Here is a 21,965-nt window from a genome sequence, read left to right on the forward strand (position 1 = left end):
GTAAGGTTTTGGTTGATCAGGTCGGTTAAAGTCCGGTTTTATGGAGCTATTGTTGCTGGTGGTCCGTAATTTGGACCGTAAGGTTTTGCTTTATCAGGTCTGTTAAAGTCTGGTTTCGATGGAGCTTTTGTTGCTGGTTGTCCATATTTTGGATCGTAAGGTTTTGGTTGATCAGGTCGGTTAAAGTCCGGTTTATATGGAGCTTTTGTTGCTGGTGGTCCGTAATTTGGACCGTAAGGTTTTGATTTATCAGGTCGGTTAAAGTCCGGTTTATATGGAGCTTTTGTTGCTGGTGGTCCGTAATTTGGACCGTAAGGTTTTTGTTTATCAGGTCTGTTAAACTCCGGTTTCGATGGAGCTTTTGTTGCTGGTGGTCCGTAATTTGAACCGTAAGGTTTTGGTTTATCAGGTCTATTAAAATCTGGTTTCAGTGGAGCTTTTGTTGCTGGTTGTCCGTAATTTGGACCGTAAGGTTCCGGTTTTCCAGGTCCGTTAAAATCCAGTTTCGATGCAGTAGATTTGATTTGCTTTTTATATGTTGGACCGTAAGGTTTTGCATTATTTCCATATGTTGTTTTGATTAGATCTGGTTTGTCAGGCCTACCGAAGTCTATGTCCGATACTTTAGAATACTGTTGTGACGAGGATTTGAAAGTGAGCTTCTTTTTTGATAATCGCGATGTAGATGAACCGGAAGACAATCTTTCAACGTTTAGGGAAGTATAGTCTTGTTTGTTTGGTCTAGCGATATTTACTTTTGAATTTGATTCATCGGGTTTCCCGAAATCTGGTGTTGATATAAACTGTGAACCTTGTAGTCCGTACTCTTGTTGTGTAGGATCTTGTTTGTCTGGCCTACCAAAATCTGGTGTGCCTAAGTCCAGTTTCCATGGATCAAATGCTTTATTAACTTTATACTGATTTGAAAAATTGCGTTTTGATGAAGATTTCTTAGTTGGTTTTAAATATCCGTTGCCATTTTGAAGATTTGCATCTTTTGAAAATCCATAACTTTTCTTTATATCTTTTGTTTGGTAATTTGATGATTTTAATGATTTTGTGTTTCCATATGAACTCGTTGAGACGGAGTTGGAATTATCAGTTCCTGTATCCCCAATTACTAGAGTCTTTAGAAAATTTGCTAAGAAGTCTTTATTTGCACTATATGTGTTACCAGCGCTATAAGCTGATTGTATATTATATTGCTTTTGTTGTTCGGTATTAAAACTCGTTGAGTTACTAGCTGATGTTTTATACTTATTAACGATTGTTCCATATTTCTGAGTTTTCCTGTAACTGGAAGGAGCATTAGTTGCATTCTTATCATTTTTTTCTGCTGTGTTTGCCCCGCGGTTATTTGCTTCTGCAAGACCACGAAGACCAACGTCTGCGCCCACTGTTCTTATCAAATTTACATCTATATTGCCGATTCTGCTGGGTCGCTTTCCTTTCTTTGTTTTTGTAGGACCGAATCGTTTATTGTCATATTTACCGGTCGCTTGGAAGCCTCCTTTGACGCCTTTATATACGTTTTTCGGGTATGGATGTAGTGATCTGACAGACGTGACTGCAAACAGAAAAGATAGAATGTACATAAATAGATAATAGATAGGAACAGTGTTATATAAGTTTAATTAAACATTTATTACAAATAAAATGAAAATTACATGAAAACTGTGTTGCTTTAAAATGTAATTGATTTTAAATTTTCATCGAAAACGATTTTACTTTGACCACTAGCAAGAATATATGTACATTTGATTTAAAATTTCAACAATAGCAAGAAAATAGTATATCAGAATTAAATCGTTCTTATAATGTTTTAACTATCTATTCAAACTTAAAAATATAGCTATAGATAATATACGTCAAACATGTAAAATAATCTCGTTTTTCCCTTACTTGTATAAAATCTTTAAGCAACGTATATTGTAAAATATCAGCGCGTCAGACGTTATCAGATCATATGGAAAACTCTATAAAAAGTGTCTAAGCCTTCACAGAAATGTTACTGTTCTCACTGTAGTCCCAAAAACACTTTGTAGAGCAATTTGAAAATTATGTCGCAAAATTCTTGATATGATTGGAGCAATAGAAAGTACACAGTGCAGTAAGGGTAATATTCAGTTGACAGTAAAAACACCTACACCAATTAAACGCTGATTAATTAATCTTCAAAGTAAGCAAGATCTATTGTGTTTAAGATTTTTTGTAATACATATATTAATGAATTACATGTACATGATTTGCCAATTTGTCTTAATACACACCGACGTAGCCCCACCGCTCCCCCGTACCATTTCATTATGTATATTTTAAGTGAGAATTTTCTATTCAAAGCAAAAAAATGAATGATAGAAAAGTAATTGAATGCATTTAATTATGATAACAATAATTGTTAACACTCGTCGTTATCAAAGGTTTCGCCTTTTTATTATAATTGAGCCGTGCCATGGGAAAACCAACATAGTGGGTTTGCGACCAGCATGGATCCAGACCAGCCTGCGCATCCGCGCAGTCTGGTCAGGATCCATGCTGTTCGCTAACAGTTTCTCCAATTCCAATAGGCTTTAAAAGCGAACAGCATGGAGCCTGACCAGACTGCGCGGATGCGCAGGCTGGTCTGGATCCATGCTGGTCGCAAACCCACTATGTTGGTTTTCTCATGGCACGGCTCATATCATTTTCTATTCTTGTCGTGAAAACTTCGACAGCAGCATGTAATATTTTACTCGCCGTCAAACTGCTGTCATTATTCGCCTGTTTTCTATTTCGCCACAATCAAACACTTGTGCACGATGGAGAGTAAATGATCACTTGTTCAATATGCATTGTACCCATTCACCAAAATGTGCGTTTTAGTTGAGAAATGTGAAACTGAAATAGGTAAGTACATTTTTCCGTTCATGAACATGGTTCTTACTGTATACCTTGGGATGGGGTATATAATGTAAAATGTTTTTATTTCTTTCTGGTCTGGTACCGGTGTTTTCCTGTAGGTAACTTTGTTTTGCATGTCAATACTTCATTGACTTGTTTAGCATGGGTATTGTGCTAAACCGCAGCGTCCAACATTAACTTTATTCAATACGGAAATACATTTTACCCCTCTTCAAAGCACTTAAAGATATGGAAATTCACTCAAGACAAGAGCTCGTAAAACACGATATCCCCCCCCCCCCCCCCTCCCCACCCCACGCCCCAATTTGATGCATTTAGTAACTGCGCAAGGAACACCAATTACTTGGTCACTTGGCACTGGACGTTTGACATACTGAACTCAAATCAATAATTACGGGTCATTTACCAGTCAAAAGTGGCCTCGGTATCAAATGTGCTCTTAGGTCAAAGCATTCTTTAGTTATTTGGCAAAAAAATGTTAAACTATTCTTGGTCAATGTGACCTCGACTTTTGATTTACTGACCTCAAAAACAAGAGGTTATCTGTTTGTCATGATCAACCTCCCTATTATGTTTCGTGATCCCTCAAGTTATCGTCCAGGTCACTGTGACCTTGACCTTTGACCTACTGATCTCGAAATCAACAGATATTAACTGCTGGTCCTGATCAACCTCTCTATTATGTTTTATGATCCTAGGCCCAAGCGTTCTCAAGTAATCTTCCAGAAAAGGTTTAACTGTTCCGGGTCACTGTGACCTTGACCTTTGACCTTCTAATCTTAAAATCAAAAGGGGTCATCTGCTGGTCCTGATCAACCTTCCTATTAACTTTCATGATCCTAGGCCTAAGCGTGTGACATTTTTATGATGAAATCTGTCAACAAACAGACGGGATTTTGTTTTGAAAAAGTAAAATCCCACAGAATTGTACAAGGCAGTATATGAAGAGAAAGCTACTGCTGGAAAGACTACAATCCCTGTAACCCATATAAATGCGTCAAACTATGGTAAACAAGAGCTGTCACTATTAGTGACAAATTCCCCCAAAGCGTGCCCGGGGATGCTACAGTTGTCTGAGCAAAATATGTCAGAATAGTTTAGATATAAATAACTATTTGACCTTAACCTTACCCTAAGAGACCCGGGTCATAAGCGTAACACACCCTCTAAATATGGTTAACAGTTGTGTGAAATTACTTTCAAATGCCTTGATAAATGGCAGAATTATGGACCGGACAAGAAACAGACCATGTTAACCTTTGACTTCTAACTGTGACCTAAGGGTCTTGGTCTTGCGCATGCAAGTCATCACATTTTAGGGAAATTTTGTGCCAAGTAATTTTAAAATCCCTTCATCGATGGCAGTGTTACGGATCGGGCAAGAAACAAACCATATTAATATTTAACCTCTAAATATGACCTTGACCTCAAAGCTAGGGGTCTGGATCTTACGCACGACGTGTCGTCTTATTAAGGGGAACATTTATGCCAAGTAATTTCAAAATCCCTTGATGAATTGCAGATTAATGAAGCGGACACGAAACAGACCCTGTTAACGTTTGACTTCTAAGTGTGACCTTGACCTTGGAGCTAGGGGTGTGGTTCTTGCACATGAAATATTGTCTTATTATGGTAAACATTTATGCCAAGTTATTTTAAAATCCATTCATGAATGGCAGAGTTATCGGCTGAACACGAAACAAACCCTGTTAACTTTTGATATCTAAGTGTGACCTTGACCTTGAAGCTAGGGGTCTGGTTCTTGCGCAAGACACGTGAACATTCATGTCAAGTGATTTCAAAATCCCTTCATGGATGGCAAAGTTACAGCCCGGACAAGAATATACACGGACGGACGGACGGACGGACGGACAGTGCGATTTTAATATGCCCACCTTCGGGGCATAAAAGTATCTAGAAATATGAGAAAATAAAAACAAAACAGTTTCAGGACTGTTAGATGCATAACGGTCATGTATAGCAATTAATACAGTTCGGTAACTTTTCCATCGCATTGGTATAACATAGACATAATTAGGATTGACAAACGGTGTTCATTCAATAATTTCACTCTATAAACAAATGGGTAAGTCTCTATTTGATTTGCGTCTAAAGGCAAAACAAAAAAATAATAAAAATGATCACAGTATGGCTGTTTTGGTTGAAAACGGTCAAATATCAGATTTAAGCATGTTTGCTATGTTATGTCCCTCCATAAAAAATTATTACTTTTGCTGAGTGTTAAAGGCTTAAAGATTTAGGTTAGTTTTTCCCCATTATGTTTATCACCAAAATAGTTACAGAGATTACTCAGTTAAAGAACATTATAACTTTCCTATTACTTCATATATCCAAGCGCTTATTTACGTCACGATTGATGTTATACTGTTTATTCACTGGTCCGCGCGTTATAGATTGAGACCAAAGATATGAACAATTTACCACTATTCTTTTATCTTCTGTTAATATTTTACTTTGGCATAATTACATGATAAGTTTATTTTGTGACCATTTACTGTTTCCGTATGTTTCTAATTTTGTAAGTTCCTCATGGATTTTATAATTATTTATGACCCCTACTGCGAGAGAAAGCTCAACACATGGTTATTATTAAATGGTCATGGGATGACCTTGTTTATTTGTAAAATGTTACAGATAGAGTTTATGAAGTGAATTCTTCGTGAAAAAGAAACCGATAGGGAGTGACCGACAGAGGTTTCTTTTTTTTTTTTTTTTTAAGAATTCTCTTCATGGACTCTATCTGACGTAGTGTGAAATCTACTTTTGACCAATTAGAACTGCAGAGACAGTCGTGTTCATTTATTTGACGTTTACAAATCGTATTAGATTCTCTGCCTACTTGCTCTTCGGTGTGTAGAGCCGTCTTTCGAAAATTATTGCTTCAGTCACATTGGTCTTAGGAATAAGTAGCCACAATTTTCAAAAAATAACTCGCTCTGACTGGTCAAAAAAGTAGGTTGCACACTATATATCAGAGATAATCATTTAGGAGCAATTATTGTAATATGAATGTATAAACGTTGTACCTGCAATCATTTTTATTACAAAAAACAGTCAGTGGAAACAGATGTGTAAAATTAACGAATGGTAAAGAAATGTGAAAGGTTCGTTCGAAATGGAAATATGAATGGTTCGATATAAAAGGTACATGTCTGAAGTGACAGGAAAACAACATTTTTTTTTACATGGATACATACTTATATTGCCAACTACAGTGGTGTAGGGGATGACGGTGGGCAAAAACGAGTGTTTCTTTGTCTATATTCAACCAACGCTAAAGTGAACTGATAAATTTAAATCTGACCAGTCTTTGGCTGAACTAAAATTCCAGACATGCCGCCACATTTTTGACGTGTAGTCCCTCCCAGTACCTGTCATAAAATACGCTACACCGTATAGCGTAGCTTCCCTTAAATGCATACGTATTTATGATAATTGTACACAAAAAAAAGTTCATTGCCAGAATATTACCTAGATCCGACAATTAAAAGGATTATTTTGTCGTTTGTTGCTATTTTGATAATGCCACCATTCTTTGAAATTATCATTAGTGTGTATCACGAAATATTGTAACAATATGTAGTCCAGGCCATGATCTGTTCTGTTGATTTTTTTTTTCAACTTGTTGAAATGTTTTCTTTCCGTTTTCAAAGTGGTTATCAACTGTTCACTGAGATATATTGTTGCACGAAATTAAGGATAATTATCTACATCCTCGGCGCAACCACCAAATATTTACATTTTCTATGCAGAGCGTGTTTTTTGCAGTGCAAAGTTATTACGTTTGGCGCTGTGATGTAATATCTGTTACGTACAGCCTCAAATTTTGTTGTGTGATAAGACACAGTTTCAGTCTTCATTGTTTAACTTCAGGAGGTGGGTCGTGTTTAAATTATTGTTTTACAACAGATTACAAATCTGTGATACAGTCATCACAGTGACGCCTTAAAGGCATGTTGTATTCTTGTTGTACATGGGCATTTCATTCGTTCTTACGATCTATGTCATCGTACTGAATGTGCATTTGTGTAACGGTGAAATGTTGATTAAATGTTGTTTTACTGTTTTTGATAGATATGTAGAGGCTAAAGGAAAATACTAATTTTCCCATGAAAAGCGGACGGAAGGGCGATTTATTTAAGCTTCCGGCTTTCTTCATTTTCAATTCTTAGGTATTTCAGTATCTCGTTAAATTTAGGTCATATGACAACATATTAAGATTCGCTGATCGTGAAAAACTCTGCGTCGCCTGTCAACAAAGCAGTTTAGTTGTACAATGGTCAGTTTTAACATGAAGGCATGCGAATGTTTATTCGTGTTAAAAGGATTTGAACGGTCCCTGGCTATCCAGAAAGCTAAGTTTCATGGTTGGAAGTGACATATTGTCAAATATTTCGCATTTGAAACGTACAGCAAATGACCAGTGTAAGCTTCAGTCATCATTAACCCCGCTACACGCCAAAGATCGGGATTGCAGGTGTTTTAGCAGATCTCTGTATTCTTTTTAATTGGAATGTACTGAATTTTCCTCAACATGCTTGGCTTTACCTCCAGTGATGAGATTATTTATTTTCGTTTTTAGGCTGGCGATTTATTCGCCAGACTATTATATCAATAAATCGAGATTCCACAAAGTTCAACAAAAGTTCAAAGGTGCTGAGACTGACAACACAAAATATAATTCCATGTGCAATTCAAATAGTTTGCAGCGTTTATCAGTTTTGCCATAGATTGTTAAACTTGCCTGTTTCAATAAATCTATTTGCTTTAACATGTTATAATACTGTTTTATTTTTCTAACGGTAAATACTTGAAAGATAATTTTAGAAAATATTACACAATGATGGTAAATTAATTCGCCCCAATGAATGAAATGTCTGTATGAATGAAACTTTCGTAACTCAACACTGTTGACCGTTTCGTTATAGATTATGACCCCGGTCTGTAGATAGCTTATTAAACAAACGCTGGTTCCGAGAAACAATTGTCGATATGAGTTATACTGCGCATTATTCGACGACCTGACATAACATGGAAAATAAGAAATATGAAATATCAATCAAAATGAACTTATAGTGATATGAGTTATGTCAGGTCTTATATTTAGGGCTAAAGTTATAAGAATCTATTCTTTCAGATCATTTGCTATAGGTACTACGGGACGTAATCGCTGCGTGGAATTGCCACAGTAACATGAGAAGAAACAAATGACCACTTTCTACGAGTTGTATACCTAAAGAGCGTACATGCTATATATTCTTTTTTAGAAACATTCTGGCGAATGCTGAAATATATGAAAGATATATTGTAAAAAGTGCTTTGTCACCATTTTGTTTAAAGGGTGGGGGCGTAGATGTAAGCGATTTTTGTTTAAACACACGTTTTCAACTGTATTTCAGGCAATATAAGATAGTGGACCCGTAACGGTAATGTTTAACAAATGCATTAATTGATACAGTCCTGAAGTTAACATTGTTTCGCACTGTGTTGCATCTTTGAACGACTTTTACCGTGTCGTTGTTGTTTGATTGTTTTTTTCGGCGACGCCGTCTAAATTCGTTTTCGTTACCTATGCCACGTGACTTCAGTTTGCAAATCAAACTACTTGATAACGCATTATAGATAATTTATCAAAATGGAAGATTTATGCAACACTCTTCCTGATTGGACGAGAGTGTCAATTTCTTTCACTCTGTTGATTGTGCTACGCTGAAAGAAATGTAGACAAAGCATTTATCTTAAACGACGCTGTTCACAGTTTTAAAGCTAACTTTGGCTCAGTATATTTAGCAAGAATATTGATATATCTCAAAATGATAAGTAAGTTTAATAAATATGATAAAAACCTGTTCATATACCAACATATATCAAATTAAAGAAAGAGATGAATACGGTCTGCGTATCACATGAATAAGGGTGTGATAAGAGTCTTTTATGTAGAGAAGTGCTTTTTAAAAGATTATCCTTGTTACAATTGTCGTCTGTATATGAAAAGGTTTCTTGCTTTTGTGACTTATTCAGATTGCATATTAAAATGAGTACTTGTTTGCTTTGATATATTTGTTATAAATTATTTAACTGATTTATTATATATGAATATTTTTCTTTAGTATGGTATGAAAATATTGAACTCAGTTAAAATCAGTTTCATTATATATATGCTATATAATGACTGAATCTCATTACACTGAAATGAAGGTACGCTGCATACAGTTTATCTATGTGATATGACTACGGTCAAACTTTGTTTATGAAACAGAAATATTGAAATAATTACAATTGTATGTTTTGCTTGACCTTCACGTTTTTATAGGTGTGACGTCATTGTCCAAAGATTCATGAATAGCGAATATGCATTTGTTAAAGCGGGATCAGTTGGCCTATTTTAGAAATAAATAATAATAATAATAAATAAAAAAATCCTTTAAATGATTTTTTCTCATGTATTCTAATCAAACTTGATTTGTAGCATCTTTATTAGGCCCGCAACCAACTTTGTTCAGCTGGGACATTTGACCCCTTTTAGGGGCTACTAGAGCTAAAACTAGAAATGCCTTTATACAGCGTCTTATGAACAGCTTGGTGGATCTTTGTCATACTTGGTCTGGAGCATCATTATAAGGTCCTCTTCCAAATTTTATATAGGAATTTGGGCCCTATGAGGGAGCACTATAGCTAAAAGTAGATATGCCTTTCTTCGCATTAACCACTAAAATGTAATGGATTTTTATCAAACTCGATGTGTAACAATATCGTAAGGTCTCCTGCTATTTTGTTACAAATGGGGATAGGGACCAATTTAGCTAAAAATATAAACACGTTTAATGGCCTCTTCTCATGAACCGCTTCATGAATCTTCATCAAACTACTGCTGTAATTATTTGTCTAAGGATAAACAAAACAAAATTGCAACCCTACGAAACCTTTGCGAAAAATTAAAAGAGAACCATTTAAATTGTTAAAGTGCGGTGTTTAGTTTTGCAATTTGAAAAATGTTAGATGAAAGATGAATGTTAGATGAAAAATTCATAAACTTCTTTCCTTATTACAATTCGCCGACCATCATTTTTAAAGATATTTCTTGTTTATTTGTTAATCTTATATAAATTATGTTCTTTCCTCCAGCTGAAATAGAGACAAATTTCAAAGTGATAGCCATTGCGCAAAACGATCACAGAGAAGTCATTTTACCTCATAATTTTCTATGAAAATGAAACCTCAAAGTATTGCGTAATAATTATAAAACGCAAAATAAAATTGTCGGTAACAATTTTTCTTGGGAGCCTCGAGTAAGAGAATTTAATCGGACAGAAATAAAGCTCCAACTCTTAAGAATTATAGCCTTGCTCTCTGCATTCAAAAAGAACCATAGGGCAGAAGTAAAACCTACCTACATTTCTTCCAAACTTTGTAAACTAAAGAATAAATGCAAAATCAAGAACTTTTACAAAATGTAACAAAGTATTTTCAAAGACGTCAAAACATTCACCCTTCAGATTAAATTCATTTTAAACAGCAAGAAATGGCTAATCTACTGTGAACCTGGGTTCATGTAACTATTGGACGATTTAAATACATCTCACATCTGTAAGCTATGGTTCAAGATCATAGACCTAGGCTCACGTTCGTATACAGGGGTTCAAGATTCGTTCAGGTTCACATCCGAAATTCATGGTTGATATTTTAAGCCTAATATATCGACCGTAAACCATAGTTTACATTTGATAAACTACGTTTCTCGAATAAACTATGAATTTCGTTCATTATCCTATGTGGTTTGATTGGATTACGTTCTCGGAACCTGACTTTTTTGTAAGATATTAATTTTTGTGGTTTCAGACCCAACTGAGCATTATGTGCCGTTTGTCTCACTAATTATGTTATCCCAAATAAGGCAAACACAATGTATTTTTTTCACCATCCGTAGTCTGTAATATCCTTTCACTACCTTCACAAGTTAATCAAGATGGTTCATCACATCAATACCCTATGTTCGCCTTAGTTTGATATGGAAAACCCATAATATCTAAGATTTTGCAAACATCTTTCCCGCAGAGATTTCATCCAGTGTTTTGTGGTAGCCAGCCTTTCTGTACTTTCAGTACTTTGATTGATTTATTAGTCTGTTACATTGTACTTGTTCTTTCAAGGTGTGAAACTGTACTCGAGGATTATCACTCTGAAAATCATTTATGACCTCCCTTGCTTCCAAAACGCTCATAATTTCCTTATCTTGAGACACCCATTTGTCCATATCATTCTATACCTTATTTAACCCTTACCCTGCTAAATTTATATAATAAACGTGTCCATCTTTCAATTTGGACAGTACCATTAATTATTCGAAGGGATGTTCATTGAAAATTTACTAACTGAATAGCAAACAGGTCAGACCATGATCATCCGTACAGGCTGATCTTGGTCTGTACTGGTCGCAAAGGCATAACCACTTGCTAAAGGTTAACTTATCCTTAACATAATGGTGCACTTATTTGTCTAAACTAAGGATCAACGTTCATCGTTCTTACATTATACCCAAAATTTTGAAACATGTATATAGCATAAGTTTTCAGTCTTTTTGTACGTTTTTTTTTTTGTTTTTTTTTCATTTTATATTTTTACACATTTCATTTTTTTTGTTTTTTTGTAATGCTGAATCAAACTTTTAATAGAATGCTTTTGTTTTTGGCCTTTCGTATAAGATTCCAGTGACTTTTGTAATAATGCTTTTCAAATGCAGATGTTAGAGATGTTTTTCTCATTTATTCTGCATATTCATTTTCATATTTTGGAGATCAGCGAATAGTATATGAGACTGTAATTCATGTGAAACATTTGATTCCGCCATGGTCATAGTCGAACTCACTCCCCGAAAAATAAGTAAGATTTAAAGCTACCTTTGCTACATTCGTTTTATGTTTTCAGTGTTATGTTCGCTAACCAGACGTCTCTACTTCAGTGTTTGCTAAACAATTTGGCTTTTTTTTTTGTTAAACAAGAACATTTGTTCAACATGTGCGGCAAAATTGTGACGTTCGGGGTTTTGACACCTCAGATGCTTGTTAAAATAAAGAATAAACTCCTGCATGTGCGATGCACAAGCATGCAATGCTAAAAGACTTTCATTTAGAAAACGCAAGTATACCAGCATCAAAATATGCATAAATTTGTATCAGTTTTCGACTTCTGACTTTTTTTTAAGTATCATTGTGAGATACAAAACAGTGTTTCGTTAGGAAAGAAATATGATCATTTTGATAACGCTTAAATACACTTATCATACTTGGCTTTTGCCTCTTTTTTAAAAAAATACTGACAATACATTTTTTTAAACTGTATCATACTGTTATAAAATAAGATTGCAAATTACATATCAATATTTCGTTCTGCCACTTTTAAAAATTCACAAACAAGTTTTGATTTGACAAAACGAGTACATACCAATCAAAAGAAATAGAGCTGTCTGACTAACATTTAACATGTACATAGATAAATATAAGAAAAAATGTATTGCAAAACAGCGAGTTTATTTTAATGCTCCAGTCAGTATCTTTCTTTTTTATCGTTTTTGGCTCGTTTCTAAGTTCTAGACATGTTAATAATGTATTGTGTGACTTTTTAAAATATCTATATGTTTATGCAGTCTAACCATTTTTGCGCTGATTTGACGATGTACTTGGATGCGTGAACAAGAGGAGTGATGCTCGTGCAGTGTCAAAATACATTGCACGGACTTCGCGTACGCAAGGATTAACACACTGATCCTGATAGATAGAAGTTTGCGTCTACACGACTTAGACACTGATTACGTCATTTGAACAGTGTTGTTACGGGCAATAAACGACATTTTAGTCATAATTTTCGTTAACAGATAATAATAAATTTAATTATTAAATAATAAAATTAATAACATTTTGTGTAGAAATCACGTTATTGACCTACTGTAAATTGAAGCACAGTGGTAATAATTCTTAACCTGTTGATTATTGTTAAAATTTCTGTGTGAACAAAATTTAACCACAGAGTTTGACATTCGTTATAGAGGTGAGATTAGCATTTAATGAGAGCCGAATCAAGTTAAATCTTTACTTTCCTATTGATCGATTTAGAAAATAAAATGCAAGTCAGTGTGTTCAAGTAAAATTAAGGACGCATATTTGTTTGTCTTGTAAACAAAAATAAAAGTAATTCGGGATGCAACAAGTAAAAAACATAGTAAAAGCAATGTAGAAAATGACTCTAACCTGTCACTATCACCACGATCAACACTAACACTACTCTCATGTTAACACCCTGTTTAAGGCCTTATTCCGTCTGCATCTCCGCGAAATAGCGAAATAGTGCGGTGATTTTAATGCATTAAGTGATATAACAGTCGTTTTGGACACGCATGAATACATTTTAAGGAAATACATATTTATTGTGCATAAATAATTATTAGGTACCTAGTAACAAGCATTTAATTGGTGATAGGAGTGACAAGAATGTATTTTGAATGACACTTAAGTTTCTAATTAATTGCTCCAAACAGTTGATGCATTGTCACAGAACAGATTATTTACTGTATTTGCGTCTTTTAGGTGTAAGGAAATGGCTCTTGACGTTGCAGCTCAGCATAATTTAACACAACCACTTGTCATGACAAACTTTTTAAAGTATTCTACTTCATTCATATTTTAGACATTTGCCTGACATTTTGTAATTTGTTGCAATTTTTTTCTGATTTCTTTTTACCAGGAGTGCATAATATTCAGCACGCAACCTGTCGTATAAAGTTTGAAGATTAATCCAACATTGTCAAATTTGAAACAAGCAGTACATAAAGAAAGGCAACAGAGATTTAATATCTGCTTATTTTACAGCTCTTCTTCGCAAAATGTATGTAATTTGTTCTTTTGCTAGAAGATTATGAAATAAAGAATGAGGCTTTAATTTAGCAATCGTTCTTAAATTTTAAATCCAGATACATTAATCAACAACAAGAACAACAACAAAGTTTATTCAACATTAAGTAATATAGCATTACTTCTAGCCTACATACGAGTGTAGTGACAAAAACAATGAAAGTTTTACAACTCCAGTTTTAAGGGAAATGTGAACTTCAAATACATCTTTAAGCAGAAGCGTAAGTATTACGATAAGTTACTAAAAACAATAACATGTGACTATTTATTTGTCTAGTTCTTTTCTACGATTATTTGCGAAATATACATTTTTTGACAGATTAATAAGTCTCATGTATTCTTCTACTGAGGATGCGTATAGCTCTGCATGACTTTTCAATATGTTGTATGACACTAAAATGTTTTTGCTGGGACTAATGTAACCACTTCAGATTTATAGATCATGGTCACGTTCCAGATTCTCATTGTGGAGAATTACCCCAGGTGCCCCTCAGAGTCTTATTTCAGTTACGGACGGGCACCTGGTCAGAACCAATGACCTTCCGTGAGCCAGCTTCCTAAAATGAACGAATTTTGTTTCCCAACCAAGGTTTTCGAACCTATAGCAGGGGTAAGTGATGTTGTGTTATAAAAAGTAGAAGATTTCTTTAAAAATGGTTGGTGATGGATAATACACAATGTGATTACAGCTCTACTTCCAGTTTGTATATTTAGCTTAGTAAAAGCTATGTAGGTTAGAAACAAAACAAGAAACGTTCAAATCGTTAACTTCAATTAAGAATAAAAGCAATAAATCAATCAAGCATTATTACCGTCACGTTACATATCAACGACAAAGTGTACCAATGTACCTCATAATCAAAATGCTGGTTTTGACTACTTATATTTTGATTGCAATAATATAAAATGATCTGTCACATTTTTAACATGACCTTAAAAAAGGAGTATCATAACCACGCCAGGCATTTAAAATGTCTTAGTTTTATTTAATCTATTTACGTTCAGAAAGGTCATACATTTATTGCATAACCTTTACCTAAGAATATAAGTGAAATAGACACCAGTACATTTTCACAAGGAGTGTATGGTAGATAGATAGATAGATAGATAGATAGATAGATATCTTTTATTCCAACATAAGATGAGAAACAATTAATCAATTAATTAATTAATATTAAACGATATAAACCTAACAGATAATAATATTATATTAAACTCAAAGATCTCAAAAGAAGAAATCGAAAAATGCATTAGGCTACTGAAAAATAGAAAATCCACAGGAAGTGATGAGGTCTTAAATGAATACATTAAAAGCTCTAAAGAGAAAATGCTACCAGTCTATGTATCTCTATTTAATAAAATCCTAGAAACTGGAATTTTACCAACTAAATGGTCTGAAGGTATAATTATCCCTATCTATAAGAATAAAGAGGATCAATTCAGGGCAATCACACTATTGAGTTACATTACATAAGCAAACTCTTTATTTCGGTTTTAAATGAAAGATTAAACACATTTCTTCTAGCGAACCATACTGTGTCAGAAAATCAAGCAGGTTTCCGGAAAGACTATTCAACATCTGACCATATTTTTACATAAAGCTCAATAATAGAGATACTTAGACACTACAAAAAGAAAATTTTCTGCTTGTTTATTGATTTTAGCCAGGCTTTCGACTCAATATGGAGGGTAGGAATGTGGAGAAAAAAAAATAGCAGCAAATATAAATGGAAAATTCTTCAGAGTTATAAGGAATATGTACGCAAACATTAAATCATGTGTCTCTCAAAATAACAACAAATCTCCATTTTTCTTATGTAACTGTGGGGAGCGTCAAGGGGAAAATGTGTCCCCTGTACTATTTTCTTTGTTCTTAAATGACCTTGAAACCTATCTCGAATCCAAGGGACACAGTGGAATTAAATTCATCGGCATAGAAAATGAAATTGATACTTTTTTGAAAATTTTAATTTTACTCTATGCTGATGACACAATTTTATTGCCTGATGACCCCATAAAACTGCAAGAATGCATAAATGATTTTGTAGATTACTGCAGAATTTGGAAACTAAAACATTAACAAAACTAAAGCGATGGTCTTCGGTTCAAGAAATGATGCCAATTTTGTATTTACCATCAACAACAATCCAATAGAAATAGTAAAATCATACAAATACCTAGGAATCTTTTTTTCTAAGTCTGGCAGTTTTTTAACAGCTAAAAAGCATTTGGCCCAGCAGGCAAGAAATGCTATGTGCCTGCTATATAAAAGAGTAAATAATTTATCATTACCTCTAGACCTAGTGCTAAAACTTTTTGACCATACAATAGTGCCTATTCTACTCTATACATCTGAAATATGAAGATAGCAATATCATTGAAAGACTACATACAGACTTTTTAAGAAAAATAAGTAACATCAGGAAAACCACACCTCTTTGTTGTCCTGTCACGCTTCCTTGCAAAATTCAACTAAAGGATTAAATTATTCAAGTTTTAAAGAAGGAATAATGTTAGAGCCATATTTGCTCTCTCTCAAAGTCTGAATACAATTATCTCCTTAGATTTAGGACTAGAAATCACTTTTTCCCTTGTGAAACTGGTAGATGAGATAATATTCATTTTGAACAAAGAACTTGTTTTCTATGCAATATGTTGGATGTAGCAGACGAATTTCATTATCTTCTGAAGTGTCCCTTTTTTGCAGATGAAAGAAAAAATATTTTAAAAAGTATTACTATACTAGGCCAAATGTCCTTAAATACAAAAAGAGCTTCTTACAACAAATTCCAAACATCGACTATCACAACTCTGTAAATCTGTGAAAGTTTTACGGACTCTGGTTAGAAATAGGTAATATTTATTATGCATCATTCTAGTGTTTTATTGTTGCTATCTCCTACAATATTTTAATCAAGTTTGATTGTTAAGAAAAAAAATGCAGGAAGTTGCTGAGCACTTTCGATGCACTTTTCAAGACTTAATTACTTATACACATATTTCGAAATTGTCAGCAAAACACCTGTCTTATATGGTTTGTTTTAAATGTTTTCTTCATCTATATTATGTCTGTAAGAATGTAAGACACATTATAATCCAACAAGTCCTTGCTTATATACATAAGAGTAGACTCACCTAATCATAGGCTAATGAATAAAGTCCATTTGATTAAAATCCAAATAATTACTATTACACAACTGCACATTGTGACATCAAAACAAAAACAAATACACATGTTCTACAAAGCTATTTTAGTAGGTCATATACTTCCAATTATATAGTAGTCGCAACTTGACCGCGATGGTTGACCTTCGGCTGATTATTCATATCGATTATTTCATTGTAGAAATAAAGGGTGATTAGGGTAGTCATGTATATTTATATGGAATTAGTTTGTTTACAGAGCATTATTAAAGTATGCATACTTACATTTGATGAGTTAAAACTTTCCAATACACTAATTTCTAATTTCACAAATTTATATTTCCACTTTCTCATGCAGCTCGTGTTTTACGTACACTCCTGTTCAATAATAGGTTGTGCCTCATTATGTATTATAACACAAAGGTCAACCATCGGGATCAAGTTGCGTCTACTATACCTCAATCTGACTAAAGTACTTGATTTTCTAATTATAAACGAAGATCTGAGAACGACCCATTCACATTCGTCTTCTGTATATTTTGGATTTCCAGTATTGCTTTTTTTATTTTATCCAATCAGACGACTTGTTCGAATGTCAAAGAGTAAGAATAATGTGCAGTCATTCTAGGGCTCGAACCCGGGACCCCTCGCTTACAACGCAAGTGGCTTACCGACTGAGCTAGCCGGCTATCTGATACATTACGACATAAGAATTGTAAATATCGTAGCGTAATAGGAGATGTACTTCAGTCAGATTGACTTTACCTGTATTATAGTATATAAATAGAATATTTGTAGTCTATTTCAAAATTTATCTACAGTAAAGTGTATATTAAAAGTATTAATCGGTCAAGTCATAATGAGTTTCAGAGTAGGCTATATAATTGGTGATCACATTTTTACAACATTTCCCCCCTCTTCCTCTCTCTGTTCTTATTACATAGTTTCCTTCTGTAAGCATTAAAATTTTTCACTCAGTTACTTTGAGCAGTTAACTGTTACTTAATGTGTCTTATTTTCCTTCCTGAAATAGTACCATGCTATATGTAAATCTCTTTTTCCAATTTACACACAACAATCACCATGTCGTGTAAATATGTATAAATCTATTGCATTGTATACTCATATAACTGTCATGGTTTTGAGTTAATAAATGTATGTTCTGTTCTGTTCTGGTTGTTCCAGCACAGGCTAAACCGAAAAGATTCTGCAGTGCTGACTAAGGATGTTTGCCACCTCATTTTACTTTATTTTACCTTACTAAAATATATATACAAATCGCTGCCTTAGGACTGCTACCTTAAAAATAAAACAGCTACCTTAAAATAATGTTAAGGTAAAAATCTTCTGGTAAACGGACATAAAATTTTGTTTCAACCATGATACACCTATTAAATAATTGTTCAAGGATGTAAATACACTTTTAAAAACTATTTAAGAATACAATAAATACGGACTTAATGGAACTGCTAATTCTGAATGAAATTTTGTATGTACAATTGTCGGATTGTGGTAATGCTTGGTGCATGAGTGTGGTTGTGCTCAGCTTAAATAAAATTATCCATACTTCATTTGAACGTGCGGACACGGTGACTTGTGGTTACATTGAATTTGGAATATTTTAATAGCACTTTTCTGCATGCTAGTTCATTCATTTCATTATATACAGTTTGATGTTGTGTGGTACATGGATACAGTGGCAAAAGCGCTGCCAACCTACACATATACAAACTTTTACCTAAAAATAAAAAAGTAATTATTTGTATAAGTTGACGTTAACCTTTAGCCTGCTAGCGGCAAGTAATTCTGCCTTTGCGACCATTGCAGACCAAGATCAGCCTGCACATCCGTGCAGGCTGGGTAGCTATGATTTGTTTTATTTCATATTTCTGTTTGTGATTTGATTCTCTGTCAGTAAACACAGTTTAAAGAAGAAATTCTTTCCGTAAGAAAATTTTGAAAATATAGACACTGTGGCAAATGTCCTTAACTATGAACATGACAAAATGATACCGCAAAGTCTTGTTCTTTCCCACGAACCAAATTTCTTTGAACTTTGTATACTGACTGCAAATGAAGTCTGAAACAGAAATACAAAATAAAATAAACTGTTTCTTCGTCTTAAAATTGAATTATCTGCCCTTGAATATTGGATTTTTAAGTACTTTCTGATTTTCAAAAGCAGATAATTCAAGATCAAGTCCCGGTACCTATGATTTTTAAGACATATTTCCGTTTTAAACTTGAATCTTAGTCAGTACACAAAGTTTAAAGAAATTTTGTCCGTAGAAAAATTTTAAGTTAATCTGTAGACAGATATACAACATCTTTTAGTTTAAACAATATTTATTTTGAAACAACATACACATTACATGTACAACAAATTTTTACAGGTCAAATACATGGATTGGAAAACAAGCTGGTAGCTTACTGTAAAATCATTTAATTTCGTGGGCATGAAATTTCGTGGTTTTGGTGAAAACAGCAATTTCGTGGGGATAAGAATTCGTGAATTTCAACTTTTGAACATAAAATGAATGGGAATTTTACTTGTTCGTTGGGATTAAATTTCGTGGATTGATTTATCCCCCACGAATATTAATGATTTCACAGTATATCATTCCTTTCCAAAAATCTGAAATATTTTAATGAATTCCCTGAAGCAGGGGATACTATCATTGAGTCAGCAGGGGATACTGTCATTGAGTCAGCAGGGGATACTGTCATTGAGTCAGCAGGGGATACTGTCATTGAGTCAGCTGGGGATACTGTCATTGAGTCAGCAGGGGATACTGTCATTGAGTCGCAGGGATACTATTAATTGTCGAGGGATACTGTCATGAGTCGCGGTGTTATATCATTGAGTCAGCAGGGAACTGTCATTGGTTAGCAGGGATTCTGTCATTGTCACAGGGAACTCATTGAATCAGCAATGGGATACTATCATTGAGTCAGTCGTGGGATATATCATGAGTCAGAGGATTTCTGTCATTGATTACCAGCAGGATACTATCATTTCAGCAGGAATACTGTCATTGAGTCAGCAGGATACTATCAGAGTCAGCAGGGGATACTATCATTGTCAGCAGAGGATACTGTCATTGAGTCAGCAGGGGATACTGTCATTGAGTCAGCTGGGGATACTGTCATTGAGTCAGCAGGGGATACTGTCATTGAGTCAGCTGGGGATACTGTCATTGAGTCAGCAGGGGATAGTATCATTGAGTCAGCAGGGGATCCTGTCATTGAGTCAGCAGGGGATACTATCATTGAGTCAGCAGGGGATACTGTCATTTAGTCAGCAGGGGATACTGTCATTGAGTCAGATGTAACTGACTGCATTGTTAAAAATTGATACATTCAGCCTGGACTATAATATATATAACACTTGAAAATTAATAAAAAGAAAAAAGTATTATTCACATTAAAAGCAAAATGCTCAGCTGAAAATTTTGGCATATGATTTGCTTATTATTAAAATTCACTGGGGTAATACATCATCTTCTTACAGGAAATAGTATTCACGTATTGTAAAAAAAATATTTGTTTGCAAGCATATTTGTGTACCAGCCTTACATCATCTTAGATTTGATCTACATTTATAAGATTGACATGCGATGGAACAACAGTTGACATTAACAATGATACAACGGTTATCTAAATTGATGATTGGCAGTTAGTGGTTGTAAGGACATTTTTCAAATGTAGTTACTTTAGAATAAATGAATACTTTTATTTCTTAATTGCATTTCAATCAGTTATTATTTAATTCATTTAAATTATAAGGCGACGAAGTCACCTTAATTCAAGTATTTTGATCTTTCTGTGCCAACTTGTCAGATCTGTATTTCACATTCCGAAAAATGTTACTTGTCTCGAAATTAAATGTCACTTTAAATTGACAAGGGTTCTTAACAAATCAACTTTCCATTTAAATCAATGAATTAGCGTATCTTAAGCATACGATGAGTGTAAAAGTAAAATGGTGTATGACAAACGTTGTGTAAGCAGTGTATAAGAGTGTTGTTTTGAGTTTCGTTATTATTATCTTAATAGCAATATTTTTGCGGAAGAAAATCTAGACGGAATTTGAATATATAATGAAGACACACGCCCTTCGTTCAGATTGTTTTCGCATTGCCTGGAAATTGGGAGCGGTAGATTTACAATTGTAGCTAGAGATGATCTGTATGAAAAATGTCGAATTGGAGTACCATTTTATGTTATGTTGTCTTTTGTATCGTGATCTACTCCAAAGTATTGTATTGATCCTTCATTTCCTTCAGTTAATAAGTTTGAGCTATTAGAAATGTAGCCCGCTATGTGAATACGAAAAGAAAACTTGATACTGCTGCTTTTTAATTTAATTTATTTACTGTATTATGAATGCATTTAGTTTAGACACTCATGTGGCGTAACTACTCAGTATATTTAATCGTCTGATTTACAACGGTTCAGAGTTCAGATGCATTGGAATTGAACCACGAGGGCGTTAAATACTGAAGCATCTGAACGATGAACCGTGGTAAATTAGACGATAAATCACAAGAAGGCCTTGATTGCTTTCCTTCTGACATGCTCATTGACATATTTTAACAAATATTATGCTAGACTTCATTTACTCGAGGAGTAATGTATCGGACGTCATGCGGCAATTTAATGTCATAATTGACGTCATAATGCTCTCTTACCGGTCCGCGCGTCAACCGTTGTTTACAGAGCTTGAATTCCTTCTTTGTTTGACTGGAAATCAAATCAAGTCATGTTAGAATGTACTATATACTATATTGCATTATATAGTGCTAATGTCATGAATATGTATTTTATGTATGTATGTCTTGGCCATCTGAGATATTGTTTTGTAAATGGCCAAAGGCATGTTTATGCCGATATGCCAAATAAAACTATTAAAACTCATAAGAATAAGCTTAACAAAATCAAAACAAAAAAACAAAACAAAAACACAAACGACGCGAATATAAACAATGACATTTG

General features: G+C 34.1%; 1 protein-coding gene across 1 annotated transcript; it reads right to left on the reverse strand.

Moving 5' to 3' along the window:
- Position 1: 1 nt before the first annotated feature.
- Positions 2-13,302, reverse strand: LOC123552168 (proteoglycan 4-like). The gene is made up of 2 exons (XM_053541707.1): positions 13,167-13,302; positions 2-1,567 (listed from the first exon to the last, which is right to left on the reverse strand). The coding sequence occupies exons 1-2, from the start codon at positions 13,204-13,206 to the stop codon at positions 39-41; spliced, it is 1,569 nt and encodes a 522-aa protein (XP_053397682.1). The 5' UTR covers positions 13,207-13,302; the 3' UTR covers positions 2-38.
- Between the last annotated feature and the right edge of the window lie 8,663 nt (positions 13,303-21,965).

This window comes from Mercenaria mercenaria, chromosome 4 (genome assembly GCF_021730395.1).
Source record: "Mercenaria mercenaria strain notata chromosome 4, MADL_Memer_1, whole genome shotgun sequence".
NCBI classification, from domain to species: domain Eukaryota; kingdom Metazoa; phylum Mollusca; class Bivalvia; order Venerida; family Veneridae; genus Mercenaria; species Mercenaria mercenaria.